General features: G+C 48.6%; 1 protein-coding gene across 1 annotated transcript in view; it reads right to left on the bottom strand.

Annotated features, from left to right (window-relative positions):
* SEMA7A (semaphorin 7A (JohnMiltonHagen blood group)) overlaps window positions 1-13,813 on the bottom strand; it is a 52,154-nt gene extending 38,341 nt beyond the window's left edge. Inside the window, exon 1 of the mRNA XM_083630428.1 lies at window positions 13,588-13,813. Within this exon, the coding sequence (XP_083486554.1) occupies window positions 13,588-13,735 (148 nt within the window). The 5' untranslated portion in view covers window positions 13,736-13,813. The remainder of the gene's footprint in view (window positions 1-13,587) is intronic.
* Window positions 13,814-17,083: the final 3,270 nt, after the last annotated feature.

Genomic DNA, 17,083 nt, shown 5'->3' with positions numbered 1-17,083 from the left:
AACCTAGCAGTTCGAAAGCACATCAAAGTGCAAGTAGATAAATAGGTACCACTCCAGCAGGAAGGTAAATGGCATTTCCATGCACTGCTCTAGTTTGTCAGAAGCGGCTTAGTCATGCTGGCAACATGACCCGGAAGCTGTATGCCGGCTCCCTCGGCCAATAAAGCGAGATGAGCGCCGCAACCCCAGAGTCGGCCACGACTGGACCTAACTGTCAGGGGTCCCTTTACCTTTACCAGAAGGGAGGACCCGAACCAAAGGACAAGAAAGGAGACTGCAGCTGACCGTTTAAGGGTCCCTTCCAACTCTAAGGTTCTGTGATTCCTTGCAGGTATTCAAGCAGAAGTTGGATGGCCATTTGCCAGGTATTCTGCAGCTGTGATTTCTGACTTGCAGGGGGCTGGACTAGGTGATTCTTGGGGGATCCCTCACAATTCGGCAACTTATGATGCTGTGATAAAGCATTGTCTTTTTAAAAATACTCCCTTTGCAAAAAAAAAAAAAAAGCTCCAAAAAACAAAAGGATCTCTCACAAAAGGCTCCCTGGCCTGCCGATCTGAATCTGGGGTGGGAAGTCAGATAGCATCATGTCCGGAACAGGAGCTAACCCTGCGGGGGAGCAAACGTCCCAAGGTCAGAGGGCCAGAAGCAGATTGCAGACAAAGATTGGCACAGCTTCTGCGGGAACATGGGACACGGAGGATGTTGGTTGGTCCTTTTGTTTATCACAGCCGCATGTTCTTGGCCTGTGGAGAGCTGTGTCCAAACAGCTAACTATTCACAGGGCTCAAGTCACCGCCCTCCATTAGCCAAGATCTCCATTGCTCTTCCAACAGGCAAAAGCAGACAGTCAAAAGAAATTAAGGGTGGAAGACTCTAAATGCAGACCTACTGGGGTATTAAAAGGTAAAGGTAAAGGACCTCTGGGGTTGCGGTGCTCATCTCGCTTTACTGGCTGAGGGAGCCAGCGTTTGTCCACAGTTTTTCCGGGTCATGTGGCCAGCATGGCTAAGCCGCTTCTGGCGAACCAGAGCAGCGCATGGAAGCGCCGTTTACCTTCCCGCCAGAGCGGTACCTATTTATCTACTTGCACTTTGACGTGCTTTCGAACTGTTAGGTTGGCAGGAGCTGGGACCGAACAATGGGAGTTCACCCCATTGCAGGGATTCGAACTGTCGACCTTCCGATCGGCAAGCCCAAGAGGCTCAGTGGTTTAGACCACAGCGGAGTATTACTGGGCAAACTGACAACCAGCATCCGAGAGAGTCAAACGGACAAAAAAAACCCACTCCTTTTCAATCCACCTGACATGGCTTTATAACATAGGCAACATCAAGAAAACAGAGCTAGGGGCCTCTGAGGATATGTGGCAACTTGTGGAGTGATACCTTTGTTTAAAAACTGAAATGGTTTACAATTACATGTAATTAAGCTGTTATTTAGTACTTCTGTATGGGTGGTACTGTTGAACCTTAACTGTTGCTTTTGCATATTTCAGAGAAAACAATTTAGAAATACTTTTAGGAATAAGCCTAGGGTCTTGTAGGCAGGCTGAGGGTTCCTGAGAATGGGCTGCTGTTTCCTCAGCTGGGGACAGCAATTAGGCCACCATGGTGTGAACCAGCAATCTCTTGGGTCTGTGGCCTGCAGGCCACATCCATGACATGGGATTTTGTGTCTAGCAAGGCTGGAATTGAGCTGGCTGGACCTCAGAGCCCTAGGGAGCAAAAGTGGAAAGAAATGGAAGAGAACTTGGGCAAATTCTCCCAGTTCAGGTGTACTGGCTTCTAGCCTACTGCTTGGAGCTCCTTGCTTGCCTTTCCCCCCTGAATGGACAAGACTGTGGCTGCTAGTCCCATCAGAGCTACAAGTGAGTCTCCCCGCTGCTCTGACAACTGTGCACCCATCCCCACCAAAATGGCTCCCAATTTCATGGTCTGTGAAGGGGGCTGCAAAACACCTTTGGTATCTATAACTAGGAGTGTGCAACCAAAAAAAGTGTCACAATGAGAGGATGCTATGAGCTGAACATGGAATATTCATCTTGCTGGCTCAGGGGCTGATGGGAGTTGGAGTCCTCTCACCATGGCTGTAGAGCAGGCATGGCCAAACTCCAGATGTTTGGGACTACAACTCCCATCATCCCTAGCTAACAGGACCAGTGGTCAGGGATGCTGGGAATTGTAGTCCCGAACATCTGGAGGGCCAAGTTTGGCCATGCCTGCATAAAGCGACATTAGTGAGGTGCCATGTTTGCAGTTTAGTTAAGGAGCACATAGCTAAGACATCTTCTGAAACACAGGGCTGCAGCTTTAATAGTTGGATAGAAAAGGGACTTTCAGCCTAACCAGTAACACCTGATGAAACTGCGCCTCCCATGCAATTGCCAGAGGTGAGGAAGGCCTCTCTGGCTACCCTATTTCAGAAGCTGCCTCAAGGATTAGTGTACAAAGGGCACTTCTAGATGGTTACTAATTCCGATGTGGGTTTTAATCACATCCTGACAAAGCCTGGTTGCACAACTAAAGTTGATTGAGTGCTCTGGAGCAGCAAACCTTTTGCCACTGCCAATGCCCTACCCCAAATAATTTTTGTGATAAGGTGAGTTGCAAGAGGATCCACTGGAAAGCATGGGGTAATGTGTACTCAGTGGCAATAAATCATTGGCCAAGGCTAAACTCCCCACACACACAAACAAATCAGGGTGAGTGATCAATAAGCAAGGTTTCCCTAGGGGAGAAGTTACAGGGCAGAACTCAGAGCCTCTAGGGTCATCTAGTCTAACCAATCTAGTCCAATGCAGGGTGCCAAGAGCTGCGCATGCCTCAATAGACTATATTATGGCAGGGCCACAGCTCAGTACGAGAGCCTCTGGCCTCGTGTAGAAAGTCTCAAGCTCAATCCCTGGTGTCTCCGCATCAGGCTGGGAGAGACACCCCGCTCCCCGCTGCCTGAAACCCTGGAGCCTAAAAACAGTTATAGTCCCCATTACAACAGGGCTTTTAAAACTGTGGCATAATGATAAAAGGACAAAGCCATTACAAAAGTAAGCAGCACGGGACGCAAGAGGAAGTTCAGTCCGTCTGCTGGGAGGCCAAAATAGATAGATCTGCACACACATTTACAGCAGATGAGTCAGCGACTGTCTGTGGGCACATTTATTTTGAACCTCAAAACCATGATGGAAACAAGAAGGCTGTAAGCAGATCAGCTCACAGCTTTCCTGAACTTTGGGCTACTGGCCCAATCCACAGCTAACCAAACATGCTAGCTACCTCCTCACCCTACGGAGGAGAGAACAGGGAGAAAGAGGGTTGGACTTCCAGAGGCTACTAGTGTGTTTGGCACCTCCACTGTCAGAGGCAGCCTACCCGTGAACACTGAACACTGGTTGCTGGGAATCACAAGTGGGGAGAGCTGCTGTCGCACTCAAGTCCTGCTTTTGAGAACAAGATGCTGGGTTGGAGAGACCTTTGGTTTGGTCCAGAAGGGCTCATTTATGCGCTCCATTGCCTAGAGTAGCATGCATAGAAAGCAGGAACATGGAACCTCCATCAGGAGCATGCTGCAAATCTGGAGTGAGTCTCTCCACCATTTCCCCATCCCAAATTGCCCTCCCCCAGCTGCTATTTGCCCCTTTAATTTGCCATTTATTGCAAACAGCAGCTTGGGATTTGGGGTGGGGAGGTGGGGCTGGTTACTTTTTATGGGAAAACATTGCAGAGTCTCAATGCAAACTGATTGCATGCTACCGACTTTGTGGGCCTGCTTTCACTTCACAACAAAAGTGGTGTGCCACTGAAAAATGGAGGAGGAGGAGACGACAACCACACTAAACATGGTTTTCCAACTTTAGTCTGTGTGTATTAAACTCTCCTGGAAAATGCTCTTATCTTGGAACAAAGCCTGATTTGGCAAAGTTATTAACACAGGGCAAGCTAAAAACCTGAGAGGTGAAGGATCAGAATTTGGAATCAAGCAGATAGGGTATAAACAAACAAACAGGATGAAAGAGCATCCCTTGCAATGAGCTGGTCTCTTAGATGCTGCTTTGGAATTGTATGCATAGGCTTACTTCAGAGAAGTAACTGGGGCATTAAAATGAAAATCTCAAATGGGTGGCAGATTGCTCAAGATGGAGCAACAAAGAATGGATCAAGGCCATGTGCTGCATTATGTAAATGTATATAAGACGCTCAGCACTAAGGTCTAGGCTACATACCCATCAATGGAGGAAGCCATGGCTAATTTTTAACCGGCTCACTAAATGCAGAAGTTCAGATTATAGTGCGATCTCCCAAGAATAGAATTGCTAAATGTGTGGCAGTTTCAGAAATTACAGAGGAAGTTATGCTGAAACAGACACTGTTAATCGTCAGGCTGTAGCCATGTGCTTAAAATTTCCTTACTGTCCAATATTTCCGGAAGAAGTTTTGTTATTGCTGCACCGTCTTAATGTTTGGGGCAACTCTTTGTCGGAATTCAGGGAGGAGGCATACCAGCCAGGTAAAAACCCTTGAGGAGGGTGCAGATCAGGGCTGGTGTGGTGTGTGCCAGAAGAGGAGAGAACCCCAAGCTGTTTTAGGGGGGCTCCATTTTGGGCCCCTAGGGATGTGGGTGGTGCTGTGGGTTAAACCACAGGGCCTAGGGCTTGCCAATCAGAAGGTTGGTGGTTCGAATCCCCGCAACAGGGTGAGCTCCCATTGTTCGATCCCAGCTCCTGCCCAACTAGCAGTTCGAAAGCATGTCAAAGTGCAAGTAGATAAATAGGTACCGCTCTGGCGGGAAGGTAAATGGTGTTTCCGTGCACTGCTCTGGCTCTAAGCCAGAAGCGGCTTAGTCATGCTGGCCACATGACCCGGAAAAACTGTCTGCGGACAAACGCTGGCTCCCTCAGCCAGTAAAGCGAGATGAGCACCACAACCCCCGTCGGTCATGATTGGACCTAATGGTCAGGGGTCCCTTTACCTTTACCTATTGATCAACTACGATTCTATCAATCTTAATGTGGAACATGCCTTATGCAGAGTCAGACACTTGGGTCCATCTAGCTCAGTATTCCCCACACAGACTGGCAACAGCTCTCCGAAGTTTCAAGCCAGGAGAGGCCTATGTGAGGATGCCATGGAGGACTGGCCCTGCTCTAGCACTGCGCTACAGCCCTTCCCCAGTCATCCACAACAACATTGGCTGAAGTGTGGCATTTTTCCAGAACGGAGAGGAGAGGTCAGCAATGAGGCAACACCCTGCAAGGCAGCAATGAGGTCAGTCTGTCTCCCAGAAGGGAGGGAGGGCTGCGGTCATCCTGGGAGGGCATTCTGCCACACAGGCACACTCCCCATAGCAGCAGAAGGATATGAAATAATTGGTTGAATTGAGGGTCAGAGCTGTGCAGGACTCCAAAGCCAGCAGGGCTCAGGGAAGGGGCCCTAGTTTAGCACCTGCTTTGCAGAGAGAAGGTCCTGGGTTCAGCCGTCAACATCCTGCCAGTGTACACAAGTGGTTCCCAAGCTTTTGGGGGCCATTCCCACCTTGGCTCCATGTGCTCATCCCCCCCCCCCATGTGCTCATCCCCACTCAGGAAATTGGTTTGCCCAACCCACCAAGGAAGACAGTAACACAAGAAAATTCAACACTGTAAGAATCAATGCCGCATTGACTCAAAATCCAATTAAAGTGATTTAGTTCCGTTAATTCAACAAAATGGATGAGCATGATCCATCAATACCTTCTCTGCAAAGTTTAATAGTCATTTACACCTTCAGCAACCCCGGCAGGCAACCCCACTGCCCCCCAAGGGATACTACCACCCACTTCGGGAGCCCCTGGTGTAGACAATACTCAGCTAGATGCCCATTATCCTTACTCAAGAGAAGGCACCTTCCCTGCTTCTTTGCTTCAGAAATGTCGCCAGGCACTTTCAAACCTGCCTTCGCAACTTTTTTTTTAATTGTTTTTGGAAATGCACAGGATTCTGCACCCATTGCTTCTTTATAATGTGCAGATTGTGGAGTCTATGATCTTGGCAATTAAACAAGTGCAAGGGGAGCACCCATAAACCAAATCAGCCACACCTCCTACCTGGTGACACTGCAGAAACCTGAAGGGCAGTGTTGGGCATTAAGTGATAAAGGGCCTGGAGGACCGCCTCTCCCAATATGGACCGACCCAGACCCTGCAATCATCCTCTGAGGCCCTTTTTCATGTCCAATGGGTGGCAACCTGAGAACGGGCCTTTTCTGTGGTGGCTCCCCATTTGTGGAATGCTCTCTCTAGGGAGCCTCACCTGCTGCCTTCATTACATATCTTTAGGCACCAGGCAAAAACATTCCTCTTGTCCCAGGCCTTTTAAATGTGTCTGTGGGAAGGAGCTTATTGGTTTGTTTGTTGTTTAATTATGTATTTTGTGTTCTCATTTTTGCATGTTTATGTTGTGAACCACCCCATGATCTTCAGATGAATGGCAGTATACAAATTTTAACTACTACAACAACAACATCTTAATCCTGACACGCAGGTCCTTCAGAGGCTTCCTAAACCCAGTCATGAGTCAGGCTCACCTTCTCAGGGTTATGCAATTCCTGGCATGCCTTGCAGGCTTATCAGGTACTACTTTAACAGCTCTGGCTTTCAAGGCCTGCAGCACAAAGCATTACAAAACCCATTGTCTTAAGCTTTTCTGGTTTTGCTGTTCAGTATCCTGGCAGATTACAAACCACATTGACTGCCAAATCCTTTCATCATTCTGGATCAGTGATGCAAGGGATCACCACCTCACTGTGCAGGTTTTAATAAGGGGGGGGAAACCACTCACTGATCACTGAAAGCCTCCCTGCAATAGTTCATGCACTGGTTACTTCAAAACTGGGTTACTGTGGAAGTGCTGTGTTCGCCCTCTGCGCCACGCATCCCAGGCGCAGTGAAAGCCTGCTCTGCCACTGCTCCAGCCTGGTCAATTGTGAATAAGCAATCAGCATGCTTGGAGGGGTTCGCCTCCAGTGCCCCACTGCCCCCCAGGGGGCAACACTGCCTACTCTGGGACTCAATGTGCCACATCCTTGGTCTCAAATAAAAAATTAAAAAGGCAAAGGACCCCTGACAGTTAAGTCCAGTCGCAGACGACTCTGGGGTTGCAGCGCTCATCTTGCTTTACAGGCCGAGGGAGCTGGCATTTGTCCGCAGACAGTTTTTCCGGGTCATGTGGCCAGCATGACTAAGCCGCTTCTGGCGAACCAGAGCAGCGCACGGAAACGCCATTTACCTTCCCATTTACCTATTTATCTACTTGCACTTTGACATGCTTTCGAACTGCTAGGTTGGCAGGAGCAGGGACCGAGCAACGGGAGCTCACCCCGTCGCGGGGATTCGAACCGGCCGATCTTCTGATCTGCAAGCCCAAGAGGCTCAGTGGTCTAGACCACAGCGCCACCCGCGTCCCTTTTGTCTCTAATAGGTTTCTCCAATTCCAAAAAGCTTCCTGCTCTTCCCAGAGAGAAAGAGAGAGAGTGAATTGTAGAGTCAGAAGGGACCATCTAGTCCAACCCCCTACAAAGTCATGGCAGGAGACCTTTCTGCACACAGAAGCAGTTGTGATTCAAGAGAAATAGAGAGGAAAAGGTGCTTTTCCAGGTCAGCTCTCTGGTCTTTCACTTCTCTTTTCTCAGAAGCAAGAGCCATGAAGCCAAACGCCTCTCTGGGCCTCTCTGTAACATGCAAATGCTAACATGCAAATGCCAACCAAAGTGATATCACTGTAAAATGCAAATGCCAACCAAATTGGTATCATGGCTGATGGAGGCATCCTTTGAGGTTGGACCGCAACATATACGGCAACAGGTAGGGGGGGCTACATGTGGGTCGGTGGGGGCTCTGCTCCTGCAGCACCATCAGGCGGGCCCCAAACACAGCAGGGCCGGCTCCCCACGTTTTGAAAACAAGTGAAGGAATATGCCTGCGCAGCTACAGAACTCCTTGGCCCACCTTTTTCCAGAAAGGGCTGCTGCTCAGTGGCAGAACAGCTGCTTGGCATGCAGAAGGCACACCTCCCAGCATCTGCAGGTAGGGCTGGGAAAGCCCCATGCCTGAAACCTGGGGAGTCACGAGGAGGCGAGGGCTAGTCATGGCTGCTGGACTAGATGGGTCTGTGGCCCGATGAAGCAAAGACTCTTCTTATGTCCTTATGTAATAGAGCATGGGTAGGCAAACTAAGGCCCGGGGGCCAGATCCGGCCCAATCACCTTCTCAATCCGGCCCACAGACGGTCCGGGAATCAGCGTGTTTTTACATGAGTAGAATGTGTCCTTTTATTTAAAATGCATCTCTGGGTTATTTGTGGGGCACAGGAATTCCTTCTTTCTTTCTTTTTCAAAATATAGTCCGGCCCCCCACAAGGTCTGAGGGACAGTGGACCGGCCCCCTGCTGAAAAAGTTTGCTGACCCCTGTGATAGAGCACTGGGAGCTAGATGGACTCAGTGTAAGGCAGTTTCCTGTTCAAGGCACAGCCCTGTGGAACTCGCTGCCACTAGAGATTCAGCAGGTGCCCTCTGTGCCAACTTTTAAATACTTACCGAAAACTTTTCTATTCTGTTACCCTATGCAGGCAATCAGGAGTACATCTTCCACAATGGTCTACTGACATTTGTTTGTAATTCTTTTGCTTTTAACTTTCTTACAATTTTACTGTACAGTTTTATGGTTTTATATAATTGTAAACCACTGCGATATTTTTTTTAATGATACACGGTATATAAGCATTTTTATAAATAAGCAAGACTGATAAGTCCAGGGTCTAAGATTATCCAACTTCACTACTGCTCTGTCCACACAGGCAGGACCCTCGGACGTGCAAAGTTCCTGATCTCATATTACATTGTGCATTGTATGAGTCTCCTTCGCAACTTTTGTTAAACACCAAGTGCAGTAAATAGAGATGAGGTCCAAAAGCCAGAATCCTCCTCCCTGCATCCGAAGCAAGAACATAGCAACTGTTATATACTCTCAATGTCCAACAGACACGGCAGAGAACATTCATGTGCCAAAATAATTCTTTACTAAACCCCAGCAGAGGTGTCAAAATACCAGACAACCCAAAGGCACACACACCCCTTCCACCAAAACAATGCATGGAAAAATATACCTCTTGGCCTGTACGCCCCCCGCTACCACCCAGACCAGTGTATTTATGAAGAGCCTTCTGGGTCAGGCCAAAGGGGTCCCAGCTAGTCCAGCACCCTCTTCTCACGGTGGCCAACCAGTTGCAACTTCTGCGAAACTGGCAGCAGCACCCGAAGGGCACAGGAGCTGAGCTCACCCCTCCAGTGGTTTCCAGCAACTGCTATAATTTGAACCTAGTGATTATGGCCAGTGCAATTTTAGGAGAAATACCCTCCTTGATTGCCAAAGTTAATTATACTCGCTAGGGATGCACAAATAAAAATCTAAGTGGGCTCAGGCATGCAGCTACAGAATAAACACCGAGAGGGGTCATCCGTCAGGAAATATATACATTGAGCAGAACTCGCTGGACCATTCCCCTAATCCAGGGGTCAGCAAACTTACCGCACCTCGGGCCGGTGTCTCCAGCGCCGATCGCATGGCCGGCCAGAAGGCGGGGGAGCGCGTGCCCATACGTGTGCGCACACGCTATTTCCGGTGCACTTCCGGGTCGGAGGAGCACCGGAAATAGCTTGTGCGCATGTGCACGGGCCTCCTCCGACCCGGATGTGCACCGGAAATAATGCTTGCACATACGCAAATAATGCTTGTGCATACATAAATAATGTGCACAAGCTATTTCTGGTGCTCCTCCAACCTGAAAGTGGACAGCCACGCAGCGCAGCGCCGGTGAGAGTGGGCAGCGGCAGCGGGCGTCTCCACGGGCCGGATAAACGAGTCCCTCGGGCCTTATTTGGCCCGTGGGCCTTAGTTTGGGGACCCCTGCAACCCATTTTCTATGCTATGGATCCCCACATTATAGGTCCCTGACCGGGTCGTCTGTCACCCCCTTAAAACAAGGTGGGACACTTCTTTTAAAAAATAAACAACAACCCTCATTGATATAGCTCAGAAGGATCAGCTCTCCAAAACCCTGTTAATGTCCTTTGGATATAAGAGCCAAAGGGCCAGAGATTCACCTACTTATCTCCTCTGATATAGGGCAGGGATCATCATTCCTCCAGAGAGCCACCCCCACAATCCAGAGGTTATTTGACATGTATCATTCAGCGTGGCAGGGCCTACACTTTGGAACTCCTTGCCTACTGGCATCAAGCAGGTGCCTTCCCTGTATAAATTGTGTAACATAAATAAAACGCTGTATGTCTGCTGCAGAGCGGTGCTGAAGAAGAGTCTACGTGCAAACACTGCAGGGAAGCCAACATTCTCCCCCACTTCTCATTCCTAAGCAACCCAACAGTGGAAAAAAACAGTAGTCCTGCTTCTCCATCTTCGAAGCTGACTCCGAAACTACAACTAATCCAGATTGCAGCAGCTAGACTGGTAACCTGGAGCGGCCGCCAGGACGATATAACACCGGTCCTAAAGGATCCACGTCAGCTCCCAGTAGGTTTCCGAGCACAATTCAAAGTGTTGGTTCTGACCTTCAGTATACCTGAAGGAGCATCTCCACCCCCATCGTTCAGCCCGGACACTGAGGTCCTCCTCCTCCGAGGGGCTTCTGCCGGTTCCCTCACCGCGAGAAGTGAAGTTACGAGGGAACCAGGCAGAGGGCCTTCTCGGTAGTGGTGCCCTCCCTTCAGATGTCAAGGAGATGAACAATTCTATGAATTTCCATAGACATCTGAAGGCAGCCCTGTTTGGGGAAGTTTTCAATGTCTGAATGTTTTGCTGTGTTCTTACTAGATTCTGTTGGAAGCCACCCAGAGTGGCTGGGGCGCAAGTAATAAATTTATTCTTATTTTTAATGTATTGGGGGGGGAGAGAGAGGAGCTAAAACATTGGAGACACCCATGTTCAAATTCCCACTGATCCATGAAGTCCACTGGGTCTGATCCTGAGCCGCTCTCTGCCTGTCAGCCCACCCGGCCTGTCACAGAGTTGTTGTTGAAGACGGGGTCTGCCACCGTGAGCTCAGAAAGAGGCAGTATAGAAATGCAATACACCAGGCATGTTCAACAAGTAGGACGTGGTCTACCGGTAGATCACTGGACACCTACAGTAGATCACTGGGCGCCTGTGGTAGATCACGGTAGATCTCTTCTCCCCCACCACCAGAAAATGCTTTGGCTCCTCTAAAAAAAGCTCAATAACTTTGCCTGTCAATAAATAACCATGGGTAGATCACAGCCAGTATTTGTATAGAGTGAGTAGATCACAGTCTCTTGGGAGTTGGACGTGCCTGCAATACACTTAGGAACAACATCTAGATGCAGTGGCGTAGCGTGGGGGGTGCAGGGGGGGCCGGCCGCACCGGGCGCAACATCTGGGGTTAGGGCAAATCCACGGGTTAGGGGGCGCAAATCCACGGGTTAGGGGGCGCAAATCCACGGGTAAGGGGGCGCAAATTACTTGCCTTGCCCCGGGTGCTGACAACCCACGCTACGCCACTGTCTAGATGGCACCACATTGGTTACCCGCAAGGAGTCTCTGGAAGTGTTTGAATCATTTCACAAGCAATAGGCAGAAGGCAAGAACGGCCAGCTGAACCCCTGCTCAGCTATGAAATCCACAGGGTGGCCATGGGTCAGCCCCCGTCCTCCTACCTCACAGGGTTGTCGAGAGAATAAAGGGAAAGGAGGGAAATTACATGCCAGGCACCCAGGGGTCCTTGGCAGGAGGAGGGCATAAATATGCCAGAAAGAAAAGTCCTTCCCCGATCTTTATTTAGGCTAGTATTGTCTCCCTAGAGCGGATAAGGCAGCCAAGGCTGAACCGCACAGGACCACTAAGTGAGTTCTTGGCACAGAAAAGACTCAGGCTGAACACTTTGTGTCCCGCAGTGCAGACTCTCCCTCTTATGAGGTTAAAGCAGAGGGTGAGTCCTCGGCTGGCCCAGGGCTGTCCAGTGGGTCTCACACACGGGAGAGAGATTTGAACCCAGCTCTCTTGCTTTTAGGCAAAGACTCAGACTACTAGGCCAAACTGTGCCGTTTGCTCAGATCCAAACTGCACTGTGTTCAGTGGGGATTACTCCCGGGTAAGTGTGGGCACATGGGTCCCATATCAATTAGAACTGCATATTGGTGAAAGTAACTTATGCATGCAGATAATTGCTTTGCAAAGATGTATTAGGCAAAACAACATACTGTACAAAGAAATGTGCATTTTAGGAGAAACACAGACTAAAATGCTGACAAATTTTCAAGAGTACCTTTTCTTGAAAAATATATAAAAAGAACACTAATGTGGAGAACTGAAATTAAGATTGCAAAATCAAGACAGCAAAATGGACGGATTCAGTCATCCCTACCAGGGAGTAAACCCACTGAAAGCAGTGCAGTTACTTCTGAGTAACTACACAGAGACTTCCTTCCCTAATGTACCCATACAATCATGTGTGCACCTGCTCAGAGGCAAGTCCTACTGAATTCAATGAGGCTTACTCCCAGGTAAGCACACAGGGAATTACAGCCTTTGGGGTGGGGAACCTGACTAAGCTCACTAACTTAACTGCAAGAAGGCCAGTGTGCTTGGAGCCCTTTACACAAGAGGAGGCACCACTGAACGCTGCAGAGGTCATGTCAAAGCAGGCACGCTTAAGAACTAAAAAGCTGTCCGTGACCAGGGAGAAGAATCGTGACCAGGGAGAAGAATCGGCAGAAGAAGAATGGAAGAAATTCAACGACTATTTGCAAAAATATTGTAACATTAAGGAATACTGAGTGATGTTGGATTGAAATTAAGGGGTTATCAGCTGTAATGGTACAAAAGAATATGAAAAAATAGTTCTTTTTTGTACATAAGTAAAAGTATAAGTTACAATAATTTAAGAAGATGGATAGAAAATAAGGTTTATAGCTGTAATGCTATGAGATAAGGATTTGCTGGATGAACAATTTGAACTGGAATACAAGAAGGGGAGGTATGAGGAGGTCAGGGAAATATGTTATTGGAAAATATGATATGAAATTTATGTGTTTTTAATATTTTTTCTTTTTAATTTTTTTCCCTTTTCTCTTTTTCTTTTTGGTTTGTATAAAATGGAAAATCTTAATAAATATCTTCTTTTAAAAAAACAGAACTAAAAAGCTGAACCTTCCTTTTCTCTGTACAGTAATTCTATTGAAGGAAATGTAGTGAAACACGCTAAGCAATATTTACTGATCGCCTGGTTGCACTTCTGTCTCACCTTTCCGACCACGAAGCTCAAGGCAATGTGTGTATATCGTTCTCCCGCGCCTCATCTAATCCCCGCACAACCACCCTGCGAGGTAGGCGAGGCTGAACGGCCTCCAAGGTCATTGAGCGCGGGATCTGAACCCGGGCCTCTCCCCGGTCCCCGCCCAGCGCTCTCCCCACTATACCACACTGCCGCGCGCCCCTTCCCGAAATCCCCTCTCTCCCAAAGCGAGCCGCCGGCGCCCAAAGGAGGAGCGGATCAGCAGGATCCTCTCCGGTGCTCCGCTTACCCAGCGCCGGCGAGGCGATCCTGGGCCCGGCCGGCCGCGACGCGACGGCGGAGGGAAGCAGCAGCGGTAGCAGCAGCGGCAGCAGCAGGCGGCTGGTCCACCGGGCGAGGCGGGAGGCGACGCGGCGGCGGCGCTGCTCGGATCCCATCTGCGCCCCCGGGAAAAGCGAGAGCAGCCTCCGCGCCGAGCATCGCGCCGGGCAGAAGTACCTGCGCGGGGAGGGGCGGGGCTAGCCGAGGGGGCGGGGCTGGGGAAGGAGCGGCGGGCGCGCGCCGCGCGGGATCCCCTCGCTCCCTTCGCCTGCGGAACTCGCGGCTGCTGGGTTTGCATCCCACAACAGCCCTGCGAGGGGGCGAGGCAGAGATATTATTATTAATAATAATAACAATAACAATAACAATAATAATAATAATAATAATAATACAGTGGTACCGCGGGTTACAGACGCTTCAGGTTACAGACTCCGCTAACCCAGAAATAGTACCTCGGGTTAAGAACTTGGCTTCAGGATGAGAACAGAAATCGTGCTCCGGTGGCACGGCAGCAGCGGGAGGCCCCATTAGCTAAAGTGGTGCTTCAGGTTAAGATCCGTTTCGGGTTAAGAACGGACCTCCGGAATGAATTAAGTACTTAACCCGAGGTACCACTGTAATAATATTTTATTATTTATACCCTGCCCATCTGGCTGGGCTTCCCCAGCCACTCTGGGCGGCTTCCAGAAATTTTTAAATGCTGTAATATATCAAACATTAAAAGCTTCCCTAAACAGGGCTGCCTTCAGATGTCTTCTAAAGTCTGGTAGTTGTTCTTCTCTTTGACATCTGGTGGGAGGGCGTTCCACAGGGGGGGTGCCACTACTGAGAAGGCCCTCTGCCTGGTTCCCTGTAACTTGGCTTCTCGCAGGGAGGGAACCGCCAGAAGGCCCTCGGAGCTGGACCTCAGAACGATGGGGTTGGAGACGCTCCTTCAGATAGGTGCCCACCGCAGCCCACAGAGGATTTGGGCTCACATGCAGTGTGGCGTAGGGGCTAGAGGGTCGGGCGAGCCTGGACATCCTTAAATTGTCATCATTGGACTCCAAAGAGTTTTATTGTGAAAGGCATCCTTGGGTCGGGCCCAGGATTGTCACGCCGGCACTGGCTAATCACAGTTCTTACAAAAACCGTATAGAAATTAAGTAAGTAAGTAAATAAGTAAGAAAGTGTGTGCCGGTGTGGTGTGGTTAAGTGTCAGACCAGGGTTCGAATCCCCGCTTGTTCACGAAGCACACTGGACGACCCTAACCCAGCAGTCACTACTACTTTCAGCCTAGCCTACCTCACAGGGTTGTTGTGTGGATTTAATGAGAAGGAGAACTACATACTCCACCTTGAGCTCCTTGGAAGAAAGGCCCGATAGAAATGCAATAAATAAGGAACACGAGGCTTTGCAGGTGATTCTAGTCTAGGAGAAAACATTTTATGGCCAGCAGGTGGCGGTCATGTGTCCTTACAACTCTATTAAAAGCCAATAATTATCAAAGGTGCGAAATCCTTTGAGTGGAGGGGAGAGACTCCATCAGGCAAGGCCTCCTTCTCAATTTGTATTGTATTATTTTATGTACTGTGGCTTTCTGCTGTTTTACTTATTACAGTTTAGAAATTATTTATTGTAACTGTTGAGTGGAGTTCTGTTTAACTTTTATATGTTATTATTATTTAATACTATTCTAATGATTATTGAATGTTACTTTTTTGATGTAGGTTGCCTATTTTAAAGTTTTATTATCACGTTTTTGTATTGCATTAGATCGTTATAAGATGTACATTTTTGGTTTCTTCAGCTTGTAAACTGCCCTGAGTATTGTAAGATAGAAAGACGGTATACAAATTAAAAAATGATGATGAAATGATGAATCCACCTTTGGACAGAAATCCACCAGACAGGCATTTCTTTGGCTGCAGACACACTGTACCTTTAAGACACTTTTGAAACACATTTCCCCCTCAAAGAATTCTGGGCACTGCAGTTTGTTCAGGGTTGGTGGGACTTGCAACTCTGTTGGGGCAGGAGGCGTGGGGGAAACTGCAGTGCACAGAATCCTTTGAGGGACTGAATGTGCTTTCCGTGTATTGTGTGTAGGCAGCTGTGGTGCCTACCTACGATGCAACAGGCACTTGACTGTTTGTTCCTGGTGGGTGTGATAGGAATTTTATGGTCTTAGATATATGATAATGTTCATAACCGCACGTACATAGATCAGCACAGGAGGACCAACCTGGAACCATTTTGATTCCTAAACTGACCAAATGGTTTCTCTGCAAGGTCTCCCCATTGTCTCTTTCCTCACAAATCCTGTCTTAAGGACACATTTAAGATATGAATAGGGTGTGAGCCTGTGACCTGGCCCAGGAAATAAGTATTTTACCACTACAAAAGAATGGCCAGGCTCCCAAGGCAATCCAATCAAGTAACTTGCCAGACAGGAGATAAACTGCGACAGGAGAAAAACAACATGCAAGTGTTCTGTTTTAGACAGCTTGTTTTTGTGAAGGTGTGATGTATCTGGGGGGTGGTCTTAGGTTACACCCCTTCTGTGATGTATGTATGATGTTTCTGGGGTGGTCTTGATCTACAGGGTGGCAACTTCAAAAGTCTTTATAAGGCCTTGCACACTATTTTTCTGGGTCCTCCTCCTTTCCTGCGTGTGATGGGAGCACCCTGTTGCAATAGATCTATAAAGATCAAGCTTACTAGCAGCTTTGCTTCTCAATATTCTCTGGTTGGCCTCTGTTATTTTCTCCTACCAATAGGGAACCTATGTAAGGACTCTATATGGGCTCTTGGATCCCCCATAAGGGAAAAGGGCATATTTTTATTTACAACATGGGTGCTTTAAAAAGTCCCTTAGTTTTTTGGCATGAGCTCTCCCAATACATGGAGGCCGGCTTTTAAGTGACCTCTCAAATGTGGACATGTAATTGTGCAGTTTGCTCTGCTTCCTTTATCGTAAACCACTCTGAGATTCTGAATAAGAAGCAGCTTGTATTTTTAAATGAATGAATGAATAATTGCTGCAGTAGGGGCAAGCCTCTTGGAGACTACAGCTGGGGGGAGGATTGTCTCTCACACACCCCTAGCGGCAATTTCCTGGACCAGTGGTTCCTCAAGTGGGCAGTGGGATTACCTGGGGGAGGTCACTAAGAGGCAAAGCACGGGGAAGCTGGGGGTGTAAATGAATCTGAAAACCTGGTATCACTGGATGAAGTTAATCAATTTCGTTGGAATTAATTAAATACAGTGGTACCTCTGGTTGCGAACGGGATCCATTCTGGAGCCCCATTTGCAACCTGAGCAGAAGGCAACCCATGACCGCGTGGGTCGTGATTCGCCACTTCTGTGCATGCATGTGACGTCCTTTTGAGCGTCTGAGCAGCGAAACCCACAAGTAACCCGTTCCGTTACTTCTGGGTCGCCATGGGACGCAACCTGAAAAGATTTAACCTGAAGCAAACGT

This window comes from Podarcis filfolensis, assembly GCF_964270895.1.
Source record: "Podarcis filfolensis genome assembly, chromosome: 9".
Lineage (NCBI taxonomy): Eukaryota > Metazoa > Chordata > Lepidosauria > Squamata > Lacertidae > Podarcis > Podarcis filfolensis.
The sequence above is the reverse complement of the archived record's forward strand: the minus strand, read 5'-3'. Positions and strand labels throughout refer to the sequence as shown.